The sequence below is a fragment of the Rattus rattus genome, chromosome 5, assembly GCF_011064425.1.
Source record: "Rattus rattus isolate New Zealand chromosome 5, Rrattus_CSIRO_v1, whole genome shotgun sequence".
NCBI classification, from domain to species: domain Eukaryota; kingdom Metazoa; phylum Chordata; class Mammalia; order Rodentia; family Muridae; genus Rattus; species Rattus rattus.
In genome coordinates this window covers 12,242,789-12,263,028 of record NC_046158.1, presented here as the reverse complement: position 1 = coordinate 12,263,028, position 20,240 = coordinate 12,242,789, and the positions used below count along the sequence as shown (strand labels likewise).

Below are 20,240 nucleotides of genomic sequence, written 5' to 3'. Positions count from 1 at the left end.
TATTCTTATTCTGGGGCCCAAGATCTTGTGTGTACAACAATGAGAAATAAGGAGAGGCACAGTGCTCAGGGCTGACAGTGACCCCATGCCCAAGAGTAGAAGGTTCTACCAAGGGGCTTCCTGGAACAGTAGTTTGGAATGCAAGTCACAGTATGTCCCAAAGAATGCCAGCAATATCCTTAGGCATTCTTTAAAAAGGAAGAGGACGGAGTGGGCAGTTCAGCACTATCCAGGTTGCGTGCCTGGCACTGTAGAAGAGTCCAGAGGCGGGGCACCAATGAAGTGAGGAATGGGCTGGAAGTAGAGTTCAAGGTAGGATCGGGTGGGCCAGGAGAAAAGCCCAAGGATGTGGTAAGGGGATGAGCTCTATCAAATGTAGGGATCGAATGAGGAGCTTTCAGGGTTTCAGTCTTCAGGGCGGAGCTTGTACAGTGGGGCCACCTTAAGGCTAGACTGTAGGGCGAGAAGGCCAGCCACTTGCCCAGCTCTACAAATAAAGCGCTTTATTTATACAGTCTCTCCAGGCCCCAGATCTCTGCCGCCCTACCCCAACCTCTCAAGAAGAGGACTGAATAATTCATTCCAGAGGAGCCAAGAGTGGCTGGTCCACAGGGGGTCTTCCCCGACAGCTGCAGGTCCTGAGTAGCTGGGCCAGGTAGAGAGCAAAGGCACGAGGCCCTGGGCATCCCATGCCAGGGCAAAGGCCAGAACCACCAAACAAGGTGGCATGGGTTAGCATACCAGGGTCAGCTCCCTGGGATCAGGCCAACATCTGTACCACCAGCACCACAGCTCTGCTCATAGGATGGTGGAGCCTCTGTGGGGAGGGAAAAAAGGATATAGAAGGGGTTCAGGGGACCCTCATTTTTTCACCCCAATCCCTGTCATTTCCACTCACCATAGGGGTAGCCCCATGAACTGTACTCTGGAGGAAGGATCAAGGCGCTGGTGGTAGGTACCGGGCCCCCAGAGCCTTCTGCAAAGTAGGGGACGGTGGCACCTATAGAGATGCACAAGGGAGGGTGCAGAGAATGTCTAGCAGGACTTCCAACCTGAACACACGGCTCAATGGTGGTGACAGACACAGAACCCAACGTAGTAGACAGTGGCTGCTGCTGAGAATGGCTCTTGGTGGAGAGTGAGACAGGGTCTGAGAAGTGAGGGCCACTAGCCACTGCCTCAGCCTCTTCCTGAGGAGGTGCAGAGGGCACCACTGGGGACAGCAGCCCAGGAGAAGACCCTGGGCCTGGACAAGGGCTCAGTGGAGTTTGGTTCACAGCAATATTGCCAACAAATAGTGGGAGAGTCACGGTGGCCTCGGGTGCTTTCATGGAGACCTGAAAAAAACGTAGGTATTGAAGAGTAAGGCCAAGGCCACCTAGCCTCAGGCCACCCAGCCCTGGGCAACACCAAACCTGAAGGTAATAGTCGATGTGGATAAGGCTGCAGCCAGGCAGGGCTGACTGGGGCAGGGCAGGCACCAGGATCTGCTCTTGCCACTGAGCATGCCTCCAGGCCTTGACACCTGTGCCCTCCACCTCTGCAATGGTCCGCACATCGTAGATCCAGCGCTTGGCCTTATAGGACACCTTCTGAGGAAAGACTGGGCTGTGAGTTTGGGCAGGCTGGCACCCACCCCTTCTGTCCCATGGGAAAGGGACAGGCTCAGGGAACCAGATGGCTCTGACCTGTAGCAAGCTGGCCACCACAGGGCTGGTGTCCTTGCCTGACTGGTTCTCAATGTCAGCCTGCAGCCGCAGCACCTGTCCTACCACATAGCCACGAAGGTCCGTGCTAGCCGTGAGAACCACACTGCCGGTCTTCACCAGCTTATAGGAGAACTTCTTGGTAGTGGAGGCCACATTGGGTTGCTTGAAGGGAAAGGGAGGGAAGAGTTTATCAAGCAAGCACAGACAAGACCCTCAGACTGCCCTAGACACCAGCAACCAGATTAAGACAGGGCCTGGCTGCCTGGCCCGAGAAGGCCGAAGGCAGCCAAGGAAGCCCCTGTTCCGTCCTTACCTCGATATCTGGGATGCTGTTCAGGTTCAAGGGGCTCAGGATGTAGAACACGAGACTGCATTTGTGATCCTTGGAAAAACGTGGAGTGTCGATGGACGCCCTCACCTGGTGCACAATCTTCCCAAAGGGGCCCTCGAAAGATGTGGGTGCTGTGGCTGTGGGGATAATAGGGATTGGCTGGCACCCAGCACCTCCACCAGTGGCATTTCAAAGCTCCATGTCCCCATAAGCTTTCCACTCACCAGGAAGCAGGAACTGAAAAGGGAAGTTGTGCTCTCCAGGTGGCAGACTTCCTACAGAGACAAGAAGGAGGTGGGAGCAAACCAGAGGAAATCCATAGTGGCCACAGTGCCAGACCAGAAGTAGACACTGCATCCACCAGTCCACACAACCTGTCTCGAGCACTGCAGCAGCGTGACTACAGCAGGAGCTACAGGCTACACACAGGGGCTTGGTTTCAGTGAGAGTGTGGGGCTGGAAATGTAGTTGGTAGAGTGTTTGCTTAGCACATACGAAGCTTTTGTTCGATTCCAAGGACTATGCAAACCACATATGGTAGCACACTCCTAGGAGGTGGAAAGAGGAAAATCAGAAGTCTAAGGACATCCTCTGTTAAATAGCAAGTTCAAGGCCAGCCTGGGCTGCATGAAACCCTATCTCAAAAAAGAATACAAATTTTAAAATAAAAAAACAGGAGGGTGGTTTAGAGTAGAGGACGAGGACGGGGATGAAGACAGTCATATAAAGCATCAGAGCCCACCCAGACCCAGAATCAGAAAGTGGGAATCCAAGAGACTGTTGCTGGGAAGGGAAGGGACAGGCTGACCCCCTCCAGTCAAGGGCTGCCCCTATGATCACTGCTGGCTCCCACACTCACCCTTGTCAGCCAGTGATAGGGAGCTGTTGAAGTAGCTCTCCTCCACCACCCATGCCCCATCGTTGGCCTTGTTGGAGACCCCACAGGAACCCATGCAGGTCACCCGGATAGCTGTAAGGGGAAGGGTGTCATAAGCCTATGACAGCTGATGACATAGGCTCCTTCCTGTCCCCAGCACAGGATTTCATGTAGGTCTAGAAGTACCCATGGGCCAAGCAGCCTCGCTGACCAAAGGCCAAGCAACCGGGTACTCTTTCCAAGAGTTCTCCCAGGGAAGCAGGCTGGCAGTGTTTCACCAGCGTTGCAGACATGGTGGAAGGCCAATATCCCAGATAATCCCTGGGCTACCCCCAAATTGGTTATCTAAGCCTCTAACCAGACCTATAAAAACCCAGCCACCCTGTATTCACGATGCAAATCAGTGAGGTCAGGAGATGCCCCTTCAGTCTCTTGAAAGCTAATGCCAGCCCTCTCCCTGTGGGAATGCAGTCAGACCTGTCTGAGCAAGTCAACAATCTAGCCCTGGAGGGCAAACCCTGATTTCCTTTCTGAACACTAGTGGCCAGGAGGCTGAGTTTCTACACTGTGAGGTAGTGTCCTCCTCACCACCAGCAGGAGCTGGTCCTCTCCATTAGGAGAACCCAGAGCAGGAACCACTAGAGACAGAGTTCATATGCCTCTGTTTAACAAATACATCCTGCCCTACTGTGGTCAGATAGCTGCAGCTGAATGAGAGCACGGATGAAACTAGTCACAGGAGAGGTGGCTCGGGCAAGACTCGGTCGGGTAAGTGGGAGCCAAGAGAGGTGCTCTGAAGTGCTTTCCTTCCCCTGGAGAGTTGGGTCATGGTTTCAGCCCTTTTCCCAGACTTAGTTAACAGGGTAACAGGAGGGGAAGATTATTCAAACTCTTCATCTCTGTGACAAAGCCACCAAGCAAGAACAAAGAAACCCAAGCACCTAGAAGTTGATCACACCTGCTTCACTCGTAGTCTCCCTGGTATCACGGTCCACGCATCCTGTTGGTCACTCACAAACTTTATCCTATAACCTTTGGCTCATCCTCAATCCACACAGCTCTCCACACAGCACCCTGCACAGGTGCACTCTGATGCTTTGTAAAGTGCCACATGGTGCTGGTTGGAGAGGGTGCCTCAGTAGGCCCATGTTGAGGCGTCCCTCCCTCTGAGGTATCAGCCATGGGACTGCTCTAGTATAGGATGAAGTTTATTTGGGGGAATGGGAAAGGGGGTTGAAAAGGGAGTAGAGGCAGAAAGAGAGAGAGAGAGAGAGAGAGAGAGAGAGAGAGAGAGAGAAGAGGCCAGCTGGGAACAGGTGGAGGGGAGCGTGGAAGGAGGTAGGGAGAAAAGGAGAAAGGGGTCAGAGTGAGAGAAGAGAGGCTAACAGTCCTTTTTATAGCAAGTCAGGCCTACCTGGCTGTTGCTAGGTGACTGTTGGGCGGAGCCTATAGAGAACCGTTAATAGGCTAACACTCCCTCACCTGATGACTGCCAGTGCCTGTTCCTACTGTTGAGACTGTTCTGCATTCCTGTTGTACTACTCTCTGTCCTTGGAAATGCCAATGTCTGTCTGTCACCCTCCATGTCAGCCCAACCTCACAACTCTAACCTCCAACCTGGTTTGAAATGCATACACTCGGGGTTGGGGATTTAGCTCAGTGGTAGAGCGCTTGTTTAGCAAGCGAAAGGCCCTAGGTTCAGTCCCCAGCTCTGAAAAAAAAAAAAAAAGAAATGCACGCACTCCTTCTGCCATCTAAACACTAGTGGCAGCTTAGGCCAGGAAATAATTCTTGAGATGTCAGGGATAAGAGGAGGTTCAAAGGTCTGCTAGAGGACTGAAGATGCTTCACAAAGGGAACATCTCTCTAAGGGTGACTGGCCCCACTCAGGTACGGAAACCATCTATCTGCAGGGCTTAGTTTAGTCCAGCTGCTGCCATGGTGCTATGAGGGTGCCTACAATAACTGGCACGGTGGGTGCTATTCGAAGTCTTCACACTCGATGTAGGAGCAATAGCAAACTGGTTGCTTTAGCATTTAGTGTAGGGTGGTTTGTTATTTGAATGACCTTTTGTAGCAATAGATAACTGGAACCAACACCAGCCGCACCAGAAACCAGGGGAAACCCAGGTGACTTACATGTTTCCTGGTCAGAATGACAACTGCTAAGTACTTTGACTCATATTGGGGAGGGAATGGAGAAGCCACACAGTGACACAGGGCCAACCTCTGTGTTTGCACCTGTACATGCCAGGACACCCATCAGGTCTCCAGTCCTATACTATTCAACAGGAGTCTCATATAGCATTGCCTAGAACAACAGTCAGCCCAGTCTGGACCTCCTACAGTTCAGGCAAAGGAGCATGAGACCACCAGATTCCAGGAAAACAAGCCACATGCAAACTGGGAGTAGTGGGATGCAACTCTGATCTTCCCAATGCTGGGCATTTCCCACACTACAGGGCTCTTGGGAAGACCCTGCCAGTGTGGACATCCTCTAGCCCCTGAGGTGAACATACCCTGTGTCACTTACTCTCTTGAGAAGTGACTGAGAAAAAGGGCTTGCAAACAGTATGCCTCTGCTTCCTCAAAAAACATTCGGAGCTTCTCCTTTGCCTCAGTAGCATCACAATCAAGGTGTAAAAATTTCCCCAGAAAAATTCCTCCGAGAACCATGCTCACTGGCCAAGGACAATGCCAGCAGCCAGGCATGTACCTTCTCCAATCACTGGAGCAGGAAAAACCATGCACTACATAAGGCTACATAAATCGTGAGAAATGAGGGAGTTCTGAGAATACTAGGTGGTCACTCTGCTTCTGCTGCTCCTCTTCCTACTGCTGCTGCTGCAAGCCACTGGACATGGCTCTTTTAAAATAATGTTATGCTGCTTTTCAGTAATCTCTCTACAGTCCTACCCCTCCACTTTCATGCAAAGGTATCTGGGAAGCAGCCATGGTCCTCTCATACCTTGCAACATAGAATAACCAGGAAACCAGGGCAAGTGTATTCTAGCAAATCCTCATCTACAGAGCATCGAGTGGCAGCCTACAGAACAATATATACCTTAAGGTGTCATTCGAGTATAAAGTACACTTCCTAACAGTGTTCTATCTATAATAAAAGGCAGCCACCACTCACCGAATTGACTAGGAGCCACCAAACTAGCAGGTGTTCACCGTTGGAGACTGGAGGCTGCTCTTTTGTTGCTGTTTTGTTTTTGAGACAGGGTTTCTCTGTGTAGCCCTAGGTATTCTGGAACTAGCTCTGTAGACCAGGCTGGCCTTGAACTCACAGAGATCCACCTGCACCTGCCTCCCAAAGTGCTGGGATTGAAGGCATGCTCCACCTCATAGCAGCTCTGGTTTTCTAAAGAAAATCATGGTATGTATTTTGTTCTACAGAGACATTTCTTCCCTCGTTGGTACTTCTAGCTTCCAGCAGCTTCTTACCATGCGCCACGATAATGAAGACCTTTCCATTCTTTCAGTTCCAAAGATCTTGAACCTGACCATCCCGACCAGATAATACATTCTACCATTAAATCCGTGCTCGTCCTGCTTCCGACTATATTACACACTAACAAGAGTTGCTACCTCTTGGGGTCCTGTAAAAACAGCTGATCTACGAAAAACAGAGTAGGCTGAGAGAGCGTAGGAGTAAGGGACACCCACATAATCTTGCAGTCAGTGCCAGACAGAGGCCACAGCAGTGCCCACCTGACCCCAGAGAGCTCAGTCATCAAATCCCATACAGGGCCCCCTATTCGTGGATCCAGCACCAAGGAGGCTGCACCTGAGAATGCCCTGTCAATGGCAAAGCAGCAACCTGATCCCCAGCCCCAGTCTCAGATCTATGCATCAGCAAAGGTCTCAGCTCAGCTCCCATAAGGCCTTAGGACAGGAGAAAGGGGATTGCCCGGTGGAACAGGGCCCCTTGCCAGCAACTATAATCTTTAAGCTGAAAGCAAGAAGGTGGATCCTGATAGAAACCTGCACACTTGGACCAGAAATGTCTTTGAAGAAAGTCCTGCATAAGAGCCTGGAGACAAGGAAAAGAGAGGACCCAGAGCACACTAGGTTCCCGGTAGGGACCCAGCAGGTGTAGAGTGCCTTGGACCTTGGACAACTGAATAAGGGAAGACTGAAGGCCTGCATGCTTCTACCGCCAGGGTTGCCTGAGTATAGTGAACAAGCACTTAGGCCCTCGCACAGACTTCTGGCCGCCTAGGCGGAGAGCACAGGACGGGACAGATGCGGAAGGACTGGGCCACCGAGCTGTCTGCCCCACCCTGCCCTCTGTGGGCCTCCTAGAACAGCCTGTCCCTGGCGCCCGCGGTTCCGTCGTAACCCGGGGCTTCCTGGAGACTGAGAATCCAGTCGCAGAGCCCACTGACCGCACGGTTTCCGAGAGCCCCGCCCCACCGCAGGTAAGAACGCGTCTACCCACTTCCCCCGAAGCGATCCCGCGCCCACCTCGGAAGGGTAGTGGCGCTCCCAGGCGCAAGTGCACGGCCCCAGCCAGCGGCTCCCCAGGACTGTAGACGACGCGGCCCTGACTCAGGCGGATCTCGAAGAGCTGCACCCTCCCCATACCGCGGTCTCCCGCGCTGCGGTCTGACGCCTGCTAGGGCAGTGGCTTCGTGGCCCGCCCCCCTCCCCTTCCCCAACAGAGGACACGCCCAGGCCGCAGGACCCGCCTGGGCCGGAATACTAGCCGGTGCCCCCCCCAAGACCCACCCTCATCCCAAAGACCCACCCCTTTCTGATCCAAGGCCCGCCTTCTCCAGGGCTGGTCTGCGACCGGAGGACACGCCCATGGATGGGGGACACGCCTCCACAAGGACCCGCCCATTTTCCTAGATTTGCCTCATTGAACACAAGCACCTGGTCACAACAGGCCAGTCATGCTCCTGCCCTACCCCGAAGGCCCGCCCAGACTAGCGGGGTGGGCTACGGAGTGCGCGGCCCCTACGCCTTAGACCCTAACGGGATCCTTGAGTCCTCTGGTGCTCAGGGATGAGGACTGCTCACCTGTAAGCGAAAGCTGGTTCCCGGGCACCCATGTTCAACGCTAGGTGGCTACGAGAGGTGCTCGGCCCTCAGGCGGTGTGGGTCCCCAGCTATGCCCCGCGGCCATCGTGCTTTGTGTACCGCGACCTTCATCAGGCTTCCCGAGGAGTAGTGGGCAATCGCGGCCCAGAACACCGGCGCTGAGCTGGGAGAGCGCAGGGCAGAAACACGAGACCCCGGCAAAACTTGGGACATGGAGCGAGAAGGCACGAACAGAGAAGGGACAGCTTCTGAATCACATTTTTCCCTAAGACAGGGTGTATCCCTGGAACGCGCTCTGTTGACCAAACTGGCTTCGAACTCAGAGAGCTCTGCCCTGCCCTGCGGTCCGAATGCTGGCATAATTGCTTGTGCCACCACCACCGGCCTGAATCACATTTTTAAAAAAGGTCTTGGTGTTGGTTGTGAACTGGAAGGAAGGTCTTAAATTCATCTGTTCACAATTTATTGTTCTATCTTACTATAGTGTGAAAGCCGATTTAAGCAATCCTGGTGTTCTCCTTTTGGTATTGTATTAAATTATATGAGATAGTCAGCACTACCTTACAAGATGGCCATTGTGGAGGCGTGTGGCTCAGTGACACAGCACTTGTTTAGCTCAATCAAGGCCTGTTCCCCTAAACTACAAGCATACATATATAGATAATGTATTAGATTTGTATTAGATAATGTCACCCATTGTAAGTTGACATGACTGTCCTGAGGCCATTTTTTAACATGGGGTCTCAACTTACCAGTATTTTCTATTTTTCACTTTGACTTCAGAAATCGGGAATATATACCCATGAGGGTGGAGCAACAATGGCAGGGTCAGTTTGTACTAGTCTAGGACAGAGATGCCTCAGGGGCCCTGCTTACTGGTTAAACATGAAGGAAATAAAGTGGAGTGGCAGTTACTAGAACAGTTAGCAAAATGTTCCTCAATGGAAGAGCAAATCACTTTGTGGTAGAAGCCATGACATGCAAAACCTGGGTGCCTCCGATACCCCATGCATTTAGGGGAGTCAAAGGGCTAAAACAAAAAATAATCTGTGTTCAGATAACTGAAGTCTCGGCTAGGTGATGGGGACATGATCCAGAACTTAATCTGATTCTTGTCAACAAAAGGGGAAGAGGGCTGGGTATGGTGGTACACATTAGGTTTCAAACTCAAATGCAAGGCTGCAGTGCCTACTTAACATATTTTTTTTAAAGATTTATTCATTTATTATATATAAGTCCACTGTAGCTGTCTTCAGATACACCAGGAGAGGGCATCGGATCCCATTACAGATGGTTGTGAGCCACCATGTGGTTGCTGGGAATTGAACTCAGGACCCCTGGAAGAGCAGTCAGTGCTCTTAACCTCTGAGCCATCTCTCCAGCCTCTAGTACTTAACATATTAATATGGACCTTGTCACCAGGTTCTCCCAGCGTCCCTCAGTCCCTACCTTTTACAGGGTCCTACTGGCTGGCGTTCCTACTGGCAGGCCCCCTACCCTGAACTCGTCCAGCTCAGGGGCTGGGCTGCCCTTCCCCCAAGTAGCCATCTTGGTTACCCCACTCTCTTTTGGGCTTCCTGGCTGCTGTACCTGGTTCCCCTCTCTTCACATGGCTCAGGGTCATGTTCACTCTGGATTCTCTTGGATGTCTCTGTCTCCCTTTTATCTAAAGTAAGCTTTCTCCACCAAACCTAGGCACAGTCACATTTGTTCCTTTCATTTTTTCATTTATCTGGTGCCAAAACCTGGGACCAGTCACTTTCCTTTTCTTTTTTTTTTTTTTTTTTCGGAGCTGGGGACCGAACCCAGACTTTCCTTTTCTTTTCATTTCTGTTTTTCATTCATCTGGTGTCAAAGCCAGGAAGCAACATGATATCCTTCCCCCAACGAATCGGCTGCTCCAGACCAAGCTGCTGCTCTGAATCTCCGAAGGTGTACACGAATCATACCTTGTCTACAGTGAGATCCAGGCCTGGCTGCTAGTGAGACCCCATCTCAAAGAAAGAGTGAAGGAAAGAGGGAAGAAGAGGGCATCCTGAGCTCCAACATTGGCCTCCTCAGAATTCTTGTATTTCCAGAGGAGCCTCTATCAGCCATACTGCTGCAGTGTCTGCACAACTGGGCAAACCGGGAGCCTTCTAAATAAGGATTTCGGGATATTAGTTGGGAAGAGAAGGACAATGAGCAGCCCCAGAGTGACCAATTGACAAAACAGGAAAGTGTTTCAGTAAAGAGGAGATGGTTTGGAAGCTGCTGTTAGACAGGACAGACCTGAGTGGACTTTTCTTCTAAGCCTCCTCCCTTATAATCATTATTCTGATCCTAGTCAACCCATTTCCATCTGGGATCCATTTCAGCACAATTGTCTGGTCAAGTCTCTTCTCTGTGTCCATCAGGAGCCTTCCAGATGTAGATGTTTCCCTATTCAGTCACTGTAACAGCTGTAACACTGGACTTCCGCTCAGGTTCTGCTCAGGACAGGTCCTGCTTACCATTTTCAACTCCCAGCTTTAGCTCTCAAGATCTGGAAATACTGACCCACAATTTCCCATGCTCCCTCTGCGAGATCCTGGCTAGTCCCCTCTTTTCCTGGTGATTCTATCTCTACTTCTCCATCATTTTTTGAGATTTTGCTACTGGTGAGCGACTCTGACTCTAGGCGAGAGGCTTCCTCTGATTCCCAGACATTTGTGCCCTAGTTTGGTACCCATGGTTTCTAGGAGGCACTACCACTCCAAAAAAAGTACCAAAACTCGTCAAGAGCAAGGGAGAGTATGACCTTAATTGAGTTTCCACATAGAAGAAGAAGGAGAAGGAAAAAAAGGAGGAGGAGGAAGAGGAGAAGGAGGAGGAGGGGAAGAGGAAGAAGAAGAAGAGGAAGAGGAAGAGGAGAAGGAGGAGGAGGGGAAGAGGAAGAAGAAGAGAAAGAGGAAGAGGAAGAAGGAAGAGGAGAAGGAGGAGGAGGGGAAGAAGAAGAAAAGAAGAAGAAAGAAGAAGAAGAAGAAAAGAAGAAGAAGAAGAAGAAAAGAAGAAGAAGAAGAAGAAGAAGAAGAAGAAGAAGAAGAAGAAGAAGAAGAAGAAGAAGAAGAAGAAGAAGAAGAAGAAGATGATTTGAGCAGGAAAGGCAAGGGACAATTAATACTCCATGATGTAATCCTTAATCTTGATAGTCAACCTGGTTAGATCTAGAATCAAAAAACCAGCAAACTGTCAGGCACGCCTCTAAGGGACTTTCTTCATCGGATTTGAAGTGGAAAGACTCAAGTGTGAGTGGCATATTCTGGAAACAGCCTAGGAAAAAGGAGATGAAGGACACTCTTTTGCCTGCTTGGTTTCACTCTGTCAGGAAGTGCATCTGTCATTGCTGCGTCATGTCACCTACACACTAGAACCAGCAGCTCTCCAAGACTCCTCCAGGACTTCAGACCTGGCTGGGACCGGATGGCTGAGACATCCAGCATTTTGAACTAAGCAAATTACTAGATTTTTGGCCCATCCATTGTGAGACAGCCATTGTGGGACTACCCAGATTATATTGTATCATGTAAACCAATCTAAACCTACACACACATCTTTTTCGGGAAGAGGGGGGGAGTCTCACTATGTAGCCCTGTCTGGCCTGGACCTTCCTATACAAAACAGAACTAAAGCGCTTCTGCCTGACAAGTGCTGAGATTAAAGACACGTGCACCACCACATCTCCACATTCTCCAATTAAAAAAAAAAAATACTTGTTTTTGAGACAGGGCTTCTCTGAATAACCCTGGCTGTCTGAGAACTCACTCTGTACACCAGGCTAGCCTTGAATTCAAAGAGCTGTTTGCCTCTGCTTCTCTTTTTTTTCTTTTTCTTTTTTTTTTTTTTTCGGAGCCGGGGACTGAACCCAGGGCCTTGCGCTTGCTAGGCAAGCGGCAAGCGCTCTACCACTGAGCTAAATCCCCAACCCCCGCCCCTGCTTCTCAAATGCTGAGATTAAAGACATGCTCCACCGTACACATTTTTAAAAAGAGGTTAAATTGTATGTATGTGGGGTTTCTTGTTTTTAATTTATTTATATAAGTCCACTGTAGCTGTCTTCAGACACACCATTAGAGGGTGTCAGATCCCATTACAGATGGTTGTGAGCCACCATGTGGTTGCTGGGAATTGAACTCAGGACCTCTGGAAAAATAGTCAGTGTTCTTAACAGTTGAGCCATCTCTGTAGTCCCCTATGCATGTGTTTCTATGTGCGGGTATATGTGGTGTTCATGAAGGCCAGATGTTGGATTCAGTAGAGCTGAAATTACAGACTTTTGAGAATTGCCATGTAGATGCTAAGAACTGAACCCAGGACCTCTGCAAACACAACAAGTGTTTCTGACTATCGAGCCAGCTCTCCACCCACCCCCCTTTCAATTTGAGTTTTTTTTTTTTTTTTTCACATGGAGGAGAATGGCAGAGACAAGTGGAGTAAGAGAGGGAGGAGAGAGAGAGAGAGAGAGAGAGAGAGAGAGAGAGAGAGAGAGAGGAGAGATCTTTATTTTTAATTGTTTTTCAATATGTATGTGTACTTGTATGTGAGTGCTCAGAGAGGCCAAGAGAGGGTCTCCAACTCCCTGAAGCTAGCTGTGAGCCTCCTAACATGGGTGCTAGGAAAGAACTTTGGGTCCTCTGTAGGAGTAGCAAATTCACTGAAGCACTAAGCCATCTAATTACCCTAAACAGAGGTCTTGAGAATGCTCAGATATGAGCCTCAAATAGACCCAGATGAGCACAGGGATATGGTAACTTGGCTGTTTCAGCATCAGTTGTCACGTGCCCTACCATGCTGACTTATTTGTGTAGCTGAAACTGGGCAGTCTCAGACAGGAGGCTTTTGTACACTGGCTGGCATTTGGTAAGAATGGGATGACCAAGATATTGATGGCCCTCACACAACTGCCAGTTTTTTCTGGAGTTGGCCAGGTGTCTCCTTTGTGGTCTCTTTTTGATTTGGGGCATCCACTAGAGAAGACTGCTCAGACATAGGTTTTAGGCTGTAGAAGGTCTTTTTTTTTTTTTTTTTTTTTTTTTTTTTTCAGAGCTGGGGACCCAGGGCCTTGCGCTTGCTAGGCAAGCGCCTACCACTGAGCTAAATCCCCAACCCCTGTAGAAGGTCTTTTTTTTTTAGTGGTGCCTACACTGGGTGTTTGGGATCTCAGTGTAGCACTCTTTTTTTTTTTTTTTTTTTTTTTTTTTAATTATTTATTTTATGTATGAGTACACTGTAGCTGTCTTCAGACACACCAGAAGAGGGCATCGGATCCCATTACAGGTGGTCGTGAGCCACCATGTGGGTGCTGGGAATTGAACCAGGACCTCTGGAAGAGCAGTCTTAACCACAGTCAGTGCTCTTCCAGAGCCTTCTCTTCAGCCCCCACCTAGATTTCAAAATCATTAGCTAGTTATTCAAAGTCACTACGTTTACAACATATTAAAACTTGAGTTTTTTAAAAGAGTTATTTTATATATGTGAGTGCACTGTCACTGTCTTCAGACTCACCAGAAGAGGGTATCGGACCCCATTACAGATGGTTGTGAGCCACCATGTGGTTGCTGGGATTTGAACTCAGGACCTCTGGAAGAGCAGTCTTAACCACTGAGCCATCTTTTTAGCCCCTAAAACTTGAGTTTTATGATGCTAAAAAAAAAAGCCACTAAGTTTAGGGGTTGCTTTTTTTGTTGTTGTTTCAGGTTTTTGTTGTTCTTGTTTTTTGAGACAGGGCCTCTACATAACCCTAGCTGTCCTGGGACTATGTAGACCAGACAGGCCTCAAGCTCATTGCTGGGATTAAAGGCATGCACCACTATGCCCACAGTGTTTTTATTTTTTTTAGAGCAGAGTCCTTATAACCCAGGGTGGCCTTGAACTCTGATCCTGTTACTTTCACATTGAGAATGCTGGGACTATAGACATGTGCTTGTTTCTTCTGGGAACTAAACCCAAGACGTCCTTGTTTACTAAGTTAAGCTACCATTTAATCTACATGCCTCCCCAGCCCTGAGGTTGTTTGTTATGAAGCAAATTGGAAGAGAAACTAGTACTTACAAATGAGACATTGCTACAACAAAATTCTAAAAGGTAGTACTGGGCTAGTTGGTGTGTTTGCTGCCTAAGCAGAACTTCATTGTATCCCCAGGACTCAGGTCAAAAACGAAAACACAGCAACCAACAAAACAACCAAGAGGTATGGAGGCTAAAGAGCTGCCTCAGCGTCCTGAGGGTACTGGCTTCTCTTCTACAGTTGGAGTCCTAGCACTCACATGGCAGCCCTCAGCCTGTAACTCTAGCGGCAGTCCCAGGGGCTCCAATGCCCTCTTCTGTCCTCCGAGGGCACCAGCACACATGGGAGGTGTGGTAAGCAAGCCCATAATGCCAGCTCTAGGAAGGCAGAGACAGGAGGACTCCTGGGGTTCTCTGGCCAGCCAGTCTAAACAAATTTGTGAGCTCTGGTCTCAGAGAAAGATGCTGTTTGCAAAAGTGAGGTGGAGGAAACTGGAAAGGTGGCTCGGCCACTGTGTTTGCAGTGGACCTGGGTTTGATTTCCAGCATCAACATGGTGGCTCACAATGTTATAAAACTCCAGCTCTTAGGCAGCCAACCCATCTTCTAGTTTCCGAAAGCACCAGACACACATGTAGCACACAGACTTATCTGAAGCAAAACACTCATACACATTGTCTCAGTTAGGGTTTACTGCTGTGAGCAGACCCATGACCAAGGCAACTCTTTTTTTTTTTTTTTATTTTTTTTTAAAGATTTATTTATTCATTTATTATATATAAGTACACTGTAGCTGTCTTCAGATACACCAGAAGAGGGAATTGGATCTGTTTACAGATGGTTGTGAGCCACCATGTGGTTGCTGGGAATTGAACTCAGGACCTCTGGAAGAGCAGTCGGGTGCTCTTAACCGCTGAGCCATCTCACCAGCCCCAAGGCAACTCTTGTTAGAACAACATTTAATTGGGGCTGGCTTACAGCTTCAGAAGTTTAGTTCATCATCAACGTGGAAACATGGCAGCATCCAGGCAGGCATGGTACAGGAGGAGCGGAGAGTTCTACATCTTCATCTGAGGGCTGCTAGCAGAATACTGACTTCCAAGTAGCTATGATGAGGGTCTTGAAGGCCATGACCACAGTGATGCACCCACTCCAACAGGGCCATACCTTTTAATCATGTCACTCCCTGGGCCAAGCATGTACAAACCATCACATACATTAAAAAAAAAAACATAGGGGTTGGGGATTTAGCTCAGTGGTAGAGTGCTTGCCTAGGAAGCGCAAGGCTCTGGGTTCAGTCCCCAGCTCCGAAAAAAAGAACCAAAAAAAAAAAACATTTTTTTTTAAACGTGGAGAGCTTTTGAGGAAGACACTTGACCTCTGGCTTTCACAAACACACACACACACACACACACACACACACACTTGTATCATACGTAACAAACATAAATGGAGCACTGACCTTGGAGCCAGCAGTGGGAGCATGAAGGATACAGAGTCGACTGGTACAGGGACTGGTGGCTTAAATGGCATGGAGGAGCTAAGTTGCTCATCTCAGAGCAGCCAGGTTATCAGTGTTGTACTGCACATCTTAAATCCTAGCACTCCGGGGGCAGAGGCAGGCAGATCTCTGTGAGTTTAAAGCCTGCCTGGACTACATAGTGAGCTCTGTCTCCAACTCTCCCCCACAAAAAGATACATCCCTAATGACCTACTTTCACCCCCAAGTCCTACCTCCAACTCTCAAAATTTCCATCAAATTGAGAATCCACCAATTGTTTAATTCATCGATAAATATATGATTCCATCACCCATCAACAATTTTACTCAGCAGTAGGGCACCCAGTCTTTTTCACACATGAATCTTCTGAGGCTGTTGGCAGCAGTAGGAACAAGACAGACACAAATGCTGCCATTTGTAACAACCTGAGTTTTGGTTTTCATTTAGAGAGCCCCTACCTGCCGGAAGCCAAGATTCTTTCTTTTTCTCTTTATTATTTTAACTGTGCATGCATCTGTGTGTGTTTCATAGGCAGAATGCAGGTGCCCACAGAGGTCAGGCAGTTGTAAGCTGCCTAATGTGGGTGCTGGGAATTTAACTCAGGTTCTCTTAACCACTGAACCATGTCTCCAGTCCCAGAAGCCAAGATTTTTTTGTTTTGTGTTTTTGCTTGTTGTGGCAGGGTTTCTCTGCATAGTCATGCTTGAGTATCCTGAAAGTCACTCTGTAGACCAGGCTGACCTTTACACACACACACACACACACACACACACACACCCCTGAGGTTGGAGACATGGCTTAGCACTGAGTTAAGATTCACCTGCTTTTGTCTCTCAAGTACTAGAATTAAAGGCATGAGCTAGTAAGCTCAGCTGCAAAAGTGATTTAATTTTTTGTTCTAATTTACTTATCTACCTACCTACCTACCTGTACCTAGCAAGACATGGTCTGTCTATGAACTTGCTATGTAGATGAGGCTGGCTTTGAACTCACAGAGATCCTCCACCTCCTTTATTTGTGGTAAAGGCATGTACCACCACATCTGGCTTATTTATTATTGGGAGAAGTGTATGCATGCCACAGCCCTACTGAGGAATCAGAGGATGACCTTCTAGAGTCAAAGAATCAGTTTTTCCCTTCTATCATTTTAAGTCTCAGGGATCAAACACAGACCATATGGTTGGGCAGCAAGCACTTTTACTTCCATAGTTATGAAGCTCAGGGACTTGTTTGATCACCAGGCCTGTGTCCACTGAGCCATCTTGCTAGCGTGGTTGCCAGTGAACAGATCTCTCTTCCATTCTAGAGTGTCTCTTGGCCATCTTCGTCTTGCTAGCAAGAGCTGTTTCTCATTGTCTCCAATTCTCTCTTCCTTTTAAAAATTGTTTTTCATACAGGATTTCACTTAGTCTGGGCTGGCCTTGAATTTCCTATAGAACTAAGAATGACCATGAAGACCTGATTCTCTGACCTCCACATCCCAAATTCTGAGGTTTCAGGCCTGTTTGCTTTCTTTTCTTTTTTAAAAGAAGGTATCTTGTCGTATAGCTCAGTTTAGCTCAGAACTTGCTGCAGATCCCATGCAATTTGCTACAGTCTAGAATGGTTTCAAACCTCCCTACTTCTGCCTCAGCCATATGCCTCAACACTGACTCTTTTTTTTTTTTTAAAGATTTATTCATTTATTATATGTAAGTACACTGTAGCTGTTATCAGACACAACAGAAGAGGGCATCAGATCCCATTACAGATGGTTTGAGCCACCATGTGGTTGCTGGGAATTGAACTCAGGACCTCTGGAAGAGCAGTCAGTGCTCTTAACTGCTGAGCCACCTCTCCAGCCCTCAACACTGACTCTTATTCCTCAACTCAAACTGGACATTTCAAGGTAGCAGGTGATCCCAGGATGCTAAATCCATTTTTTTTAAAGATTTATTTATTAAAGTACACTGTACTGTAGCTATCAGACACACCAGAAGACATCAGATTCCAGATGGTTGTGAGCCACCATGTGGTTGCTGGGATTTGAACTCAGGTCCTCTGGAAGAACAGTCAGTGCTCCTAACCACTGAGCCATCCCTCCAGCTCTCTAAATCCATTGCTTCACTGTCTGTTGTCCCCATACTGTGCCTATCACAAATGCCTGCCAGGAACAGCCCTTTTCTGGCTTCTAGGCCACCACCCTGTCTGGGTGTCCTTCCTAGCAGACATCTTAGTTGTCCTTGTTGAGGTGCGCTCTTTCCAGTTATCTTCACCCTTGATGTAAGCAAGTCCAAGGTTCAGCCTATTCTCTCTCTCTGTCATTTCCTCCATAGTGATCTTACCCAGTTTTAGGTTTCTCTGTGTTTTTAATGTTTCTGGCCCTCCGAAACTCATGTTAAGAAGCATTCAGGAGGGTAGAGAGTTAAGAGCAGTGGCTAAGAGCACTGATTGCTGGGAGATGGCTCAGTGGTTAAGAGCCCCGACTGCTCTTCCAGAGGTCCTGAGTTCAAATCCCAGCAACCACATGGTGGCTCACAACCATCTGTGATGAGATCTGATGCCCTCTTCTGGTGTGTCTGAAGACAGCTACAGTGTACTTATATATACTAAATGAACCAAGAAAAAAAAAAAAAGAGTCAAGAATACTTGATGTTCTTGCAGAGGACCTGAGTTCAGTTCTCAGCACCCACTTGACAGTTCATAACCATCTGTGACTCCAGTTCCAGGGCATCCAATAATTTCCTCAGGTCTCTTCCAGGCACTGCATGCACGCGCGTGTGTGTATGTGTGTGTGTATTCATATTCGTGCACAAAACTAATTTAAAACCTAACATATAAAATATAGAATATAAAACAATAATAACAACATAGAAGTCAAGTGCCAGGATCCAGTAAGTAGCTATGCTTGCTGTCAAGCCTGATGACCCGAGCTTAGTCCCTGAATATCAACATGGTAGAGAGAACAGAATGTCCACAAGTTATCTCACTGCAACATGTGCAAGCGAGCGCATGCACACACAAGGACAGTCACACGTACCGTGAATAACTAATAAAAAAGTTAAAAGAAGTTGAGTATGTTGGTACACATCATAAACCTCCTGTCATTTAGGACAGAAGAGCTATTTTGAGATGGCTCAATGGTTTAAAGTACTTGCTGCCAACCTTGACTCTAAGACTGATCACCGATGAACTCATCAAAGGAGTACCAATGCCCAAAAGTTCTCTTCTTTTTAACAATTTATTTATTTTATGTATGAGTGCTCTATCTGCACGTACACCTGCATTGCAAAAGAGGGCATCAGATCCCACTACAGATGGTTATGAGCCACCATTCAGTTGCTGGGAATTGAACTCAGGACCTATGGAAGAGCAGCCAGTGCTCTTAACCTCTGAGCTATTTCTCTAGTTCAAAAGTTGTCTTCTGATACATGCACTCACAAAATAAGTATACAAAATCATGTTCAAATTTAACCTCCAACGAAACAGTACCCAACGATGATGAGGTAATCAGAGTTCTTCCCTCACGGATAGGTTACAACTGTGTTTGTTTTCAGACAGGGTTTCTCTGTGTAACCTTGGCTGTCCTGGAACTCACTCTGTAGATCAGGGTGGCCTTGAACTCAGAGAGCAACCTGCCTTTTCCTCCCAAATGCTGGGATTAAAAGCAGACATGCCTGGTTTCCAGCTGGTATTCTCACCAATGAAGATTACCTCTCGGCTGGGTAGAAAGACTGAAACGAGTTCAGGAGATCAGATCTTTAATAATGCCAGCTACAGAGTGCACAGATGACTTAGTGGTTAAGAGCACTTGCTTCTGAACTCAGTTCTCAGCACCGAAAGGAGGTTCATAATCATTAACTCTTGTCCCAGGGAACTTGACACCTTCTTTTGGTCTCCAAGGACACTGCACACACGATACACATACATACATGCAGGCAAAACACTAATACACATAACCTAAAAAAACAAAAGGGTCTTCTATAGTGAGGGAAGCTGGAATATGGTAGCAATCTAGTAGTAACTGAAGAATAAAGGACTATTATAATATCTGTATCTATTATGTCTTGTTCCCTTTAAGGGAATAGTCCCTGAGCTCAGGGGGTGGATATTTTTGATTTAGCAGATTAGTGAAGGCACTAAATAGGTTGCAAAGCCATAATTTAGGATCTAATCTTACTTCTGCAGGCACCCCACCTTGTGGCTTTCTCATACCCACTCATCAGCTTAAGAAGGGTACTCAATAGGGTATGAGGTATGGCCGATCTCCTCTACAAGGGCAGCCTCTGTGATCTAACAGGTGTATCCTGGGTCTCCTTTCAAGTTATGTGGGATGTGTTGAATTACTATTTTGGAGGAATATGCAAAAACAATTTGTTTTATTACCAGGGAGCGCACTTTGCATCATCCTAAGCATTCCACCTCTTATTAAAAAGTTCTCTTATCCACAAGTCTGAAGAGGCTAATGGAACAGGTGCAGTTTGAGCAGAAAAGCACCTGGGAATAATGTTAAGCACCAAGGGCTGAGAGGAGATCTAGCTTTACTCGACAATCCTTTGCTCCCGGTAATTCCAAACTGGAACAATGAGATTAGAAACATTTGCAGATCCTCTGATGCCTGAGGTCACCTTGAAGCAGGTGGAGTCTAGCCCTGGGCTCGAACTCTAGGCCTTATCAGCTTTGTCAGGATTCCAGACTACCAGATCTCCCTTTTCTGGGGACAGATACCCGCCCCAGCCTCCCGCTCCTTCCCGAAGGTTTTATCCT

The 20,240-nt window shown here is 48.0% G+C and overlaps 1 protein-coding gene and 1 long non-coding RNA gene across 4 annotated transcripts; one reads left to right on the top strand and one right to left on the bottom strand.

Moving 5' to 3' along the window:
* Positions 1 to 486: 486 nt before the first annotated feature.
* Positions 487 to 7,630, bottom strand: Arrdc1 (arrestin domain containing 1). 3 transcript variants are annotated; one of them, XM_032903154.1, is made up of 8 exons: positions 7,391 to 7,630; positions 2,900 to 3,010; positions 2,265 to 2,315; positions 2,023 to 2,177; positions 1,689 to 1,871; positions 1,416 to 1,589; positions 899 to 1,337; positions 487 to 817 (listed from the first exon to the last, which is right to left on the bottom strand). In XM_032903154.1, exons 1-8 carry the CDS (start codon positions 7,506 to 7,508, stop codon positions 747 to 749), a joined length of 1,302 nt encoding a protein of 433 aa, XP_032759045.1. In that variant the 5' UTR covers positions 7,509 to 7,630; the 3' UTR covers positions 487 to 746. The 3 variants fall into 3 exon arrangements, with proteins under 3 accessions (XP_032759045.1, XP_032759044.1, XP_032759046.1); XM_032903153.1 differs by having other exon boundaries at positions 1,416 to 1,592; positions 7,391 to 7,628; XM_032903155.1 differs by lacking the exon at positions 2,900 to 3,010 and having other exon boundaries at positions 1,416 to 1,592; positions 7,391 to 7,629.
* Positions 6,748 to 8,522, top strand: LOC116901333. Its single transcript, XR_004387977.1, has 2 exons — positions 6,748 to 7,344; positions 7,705 to 8,522. It is a non-coding gene; the product is annotated as an uncharacterized LOC116901333 (long non-coding RNA).
* Positions 8,523 to 20,240: the final 11,718 nt, after the last annotated feature.

Bases quoted from the DNA above. Each gene is read 5' to 3' on its own strand.
- Arrdc1 (XM_032903153.1), bottom strand. From the start codon at position 7,508: ATGGGGAGGGTGCAGCTCTTCGAGATCCGCCTGAGTCAGGGCCGCGTC. The intron at 2,316-2,899 runs GTGAGTGTGGGA...TTGTCTCTGTAG, and splicing joins CCTATCACTGGCTGACAAGG to GAAGTCTGCCACCTGGAGAG. The intron at 2,178-2,264 runs GTGAGTGGAAAG...TTATCCCCACAG, and splicing joins TTTTCAGTTCCTGCTTCCTG to CCACAGCACCCACATCTTTC.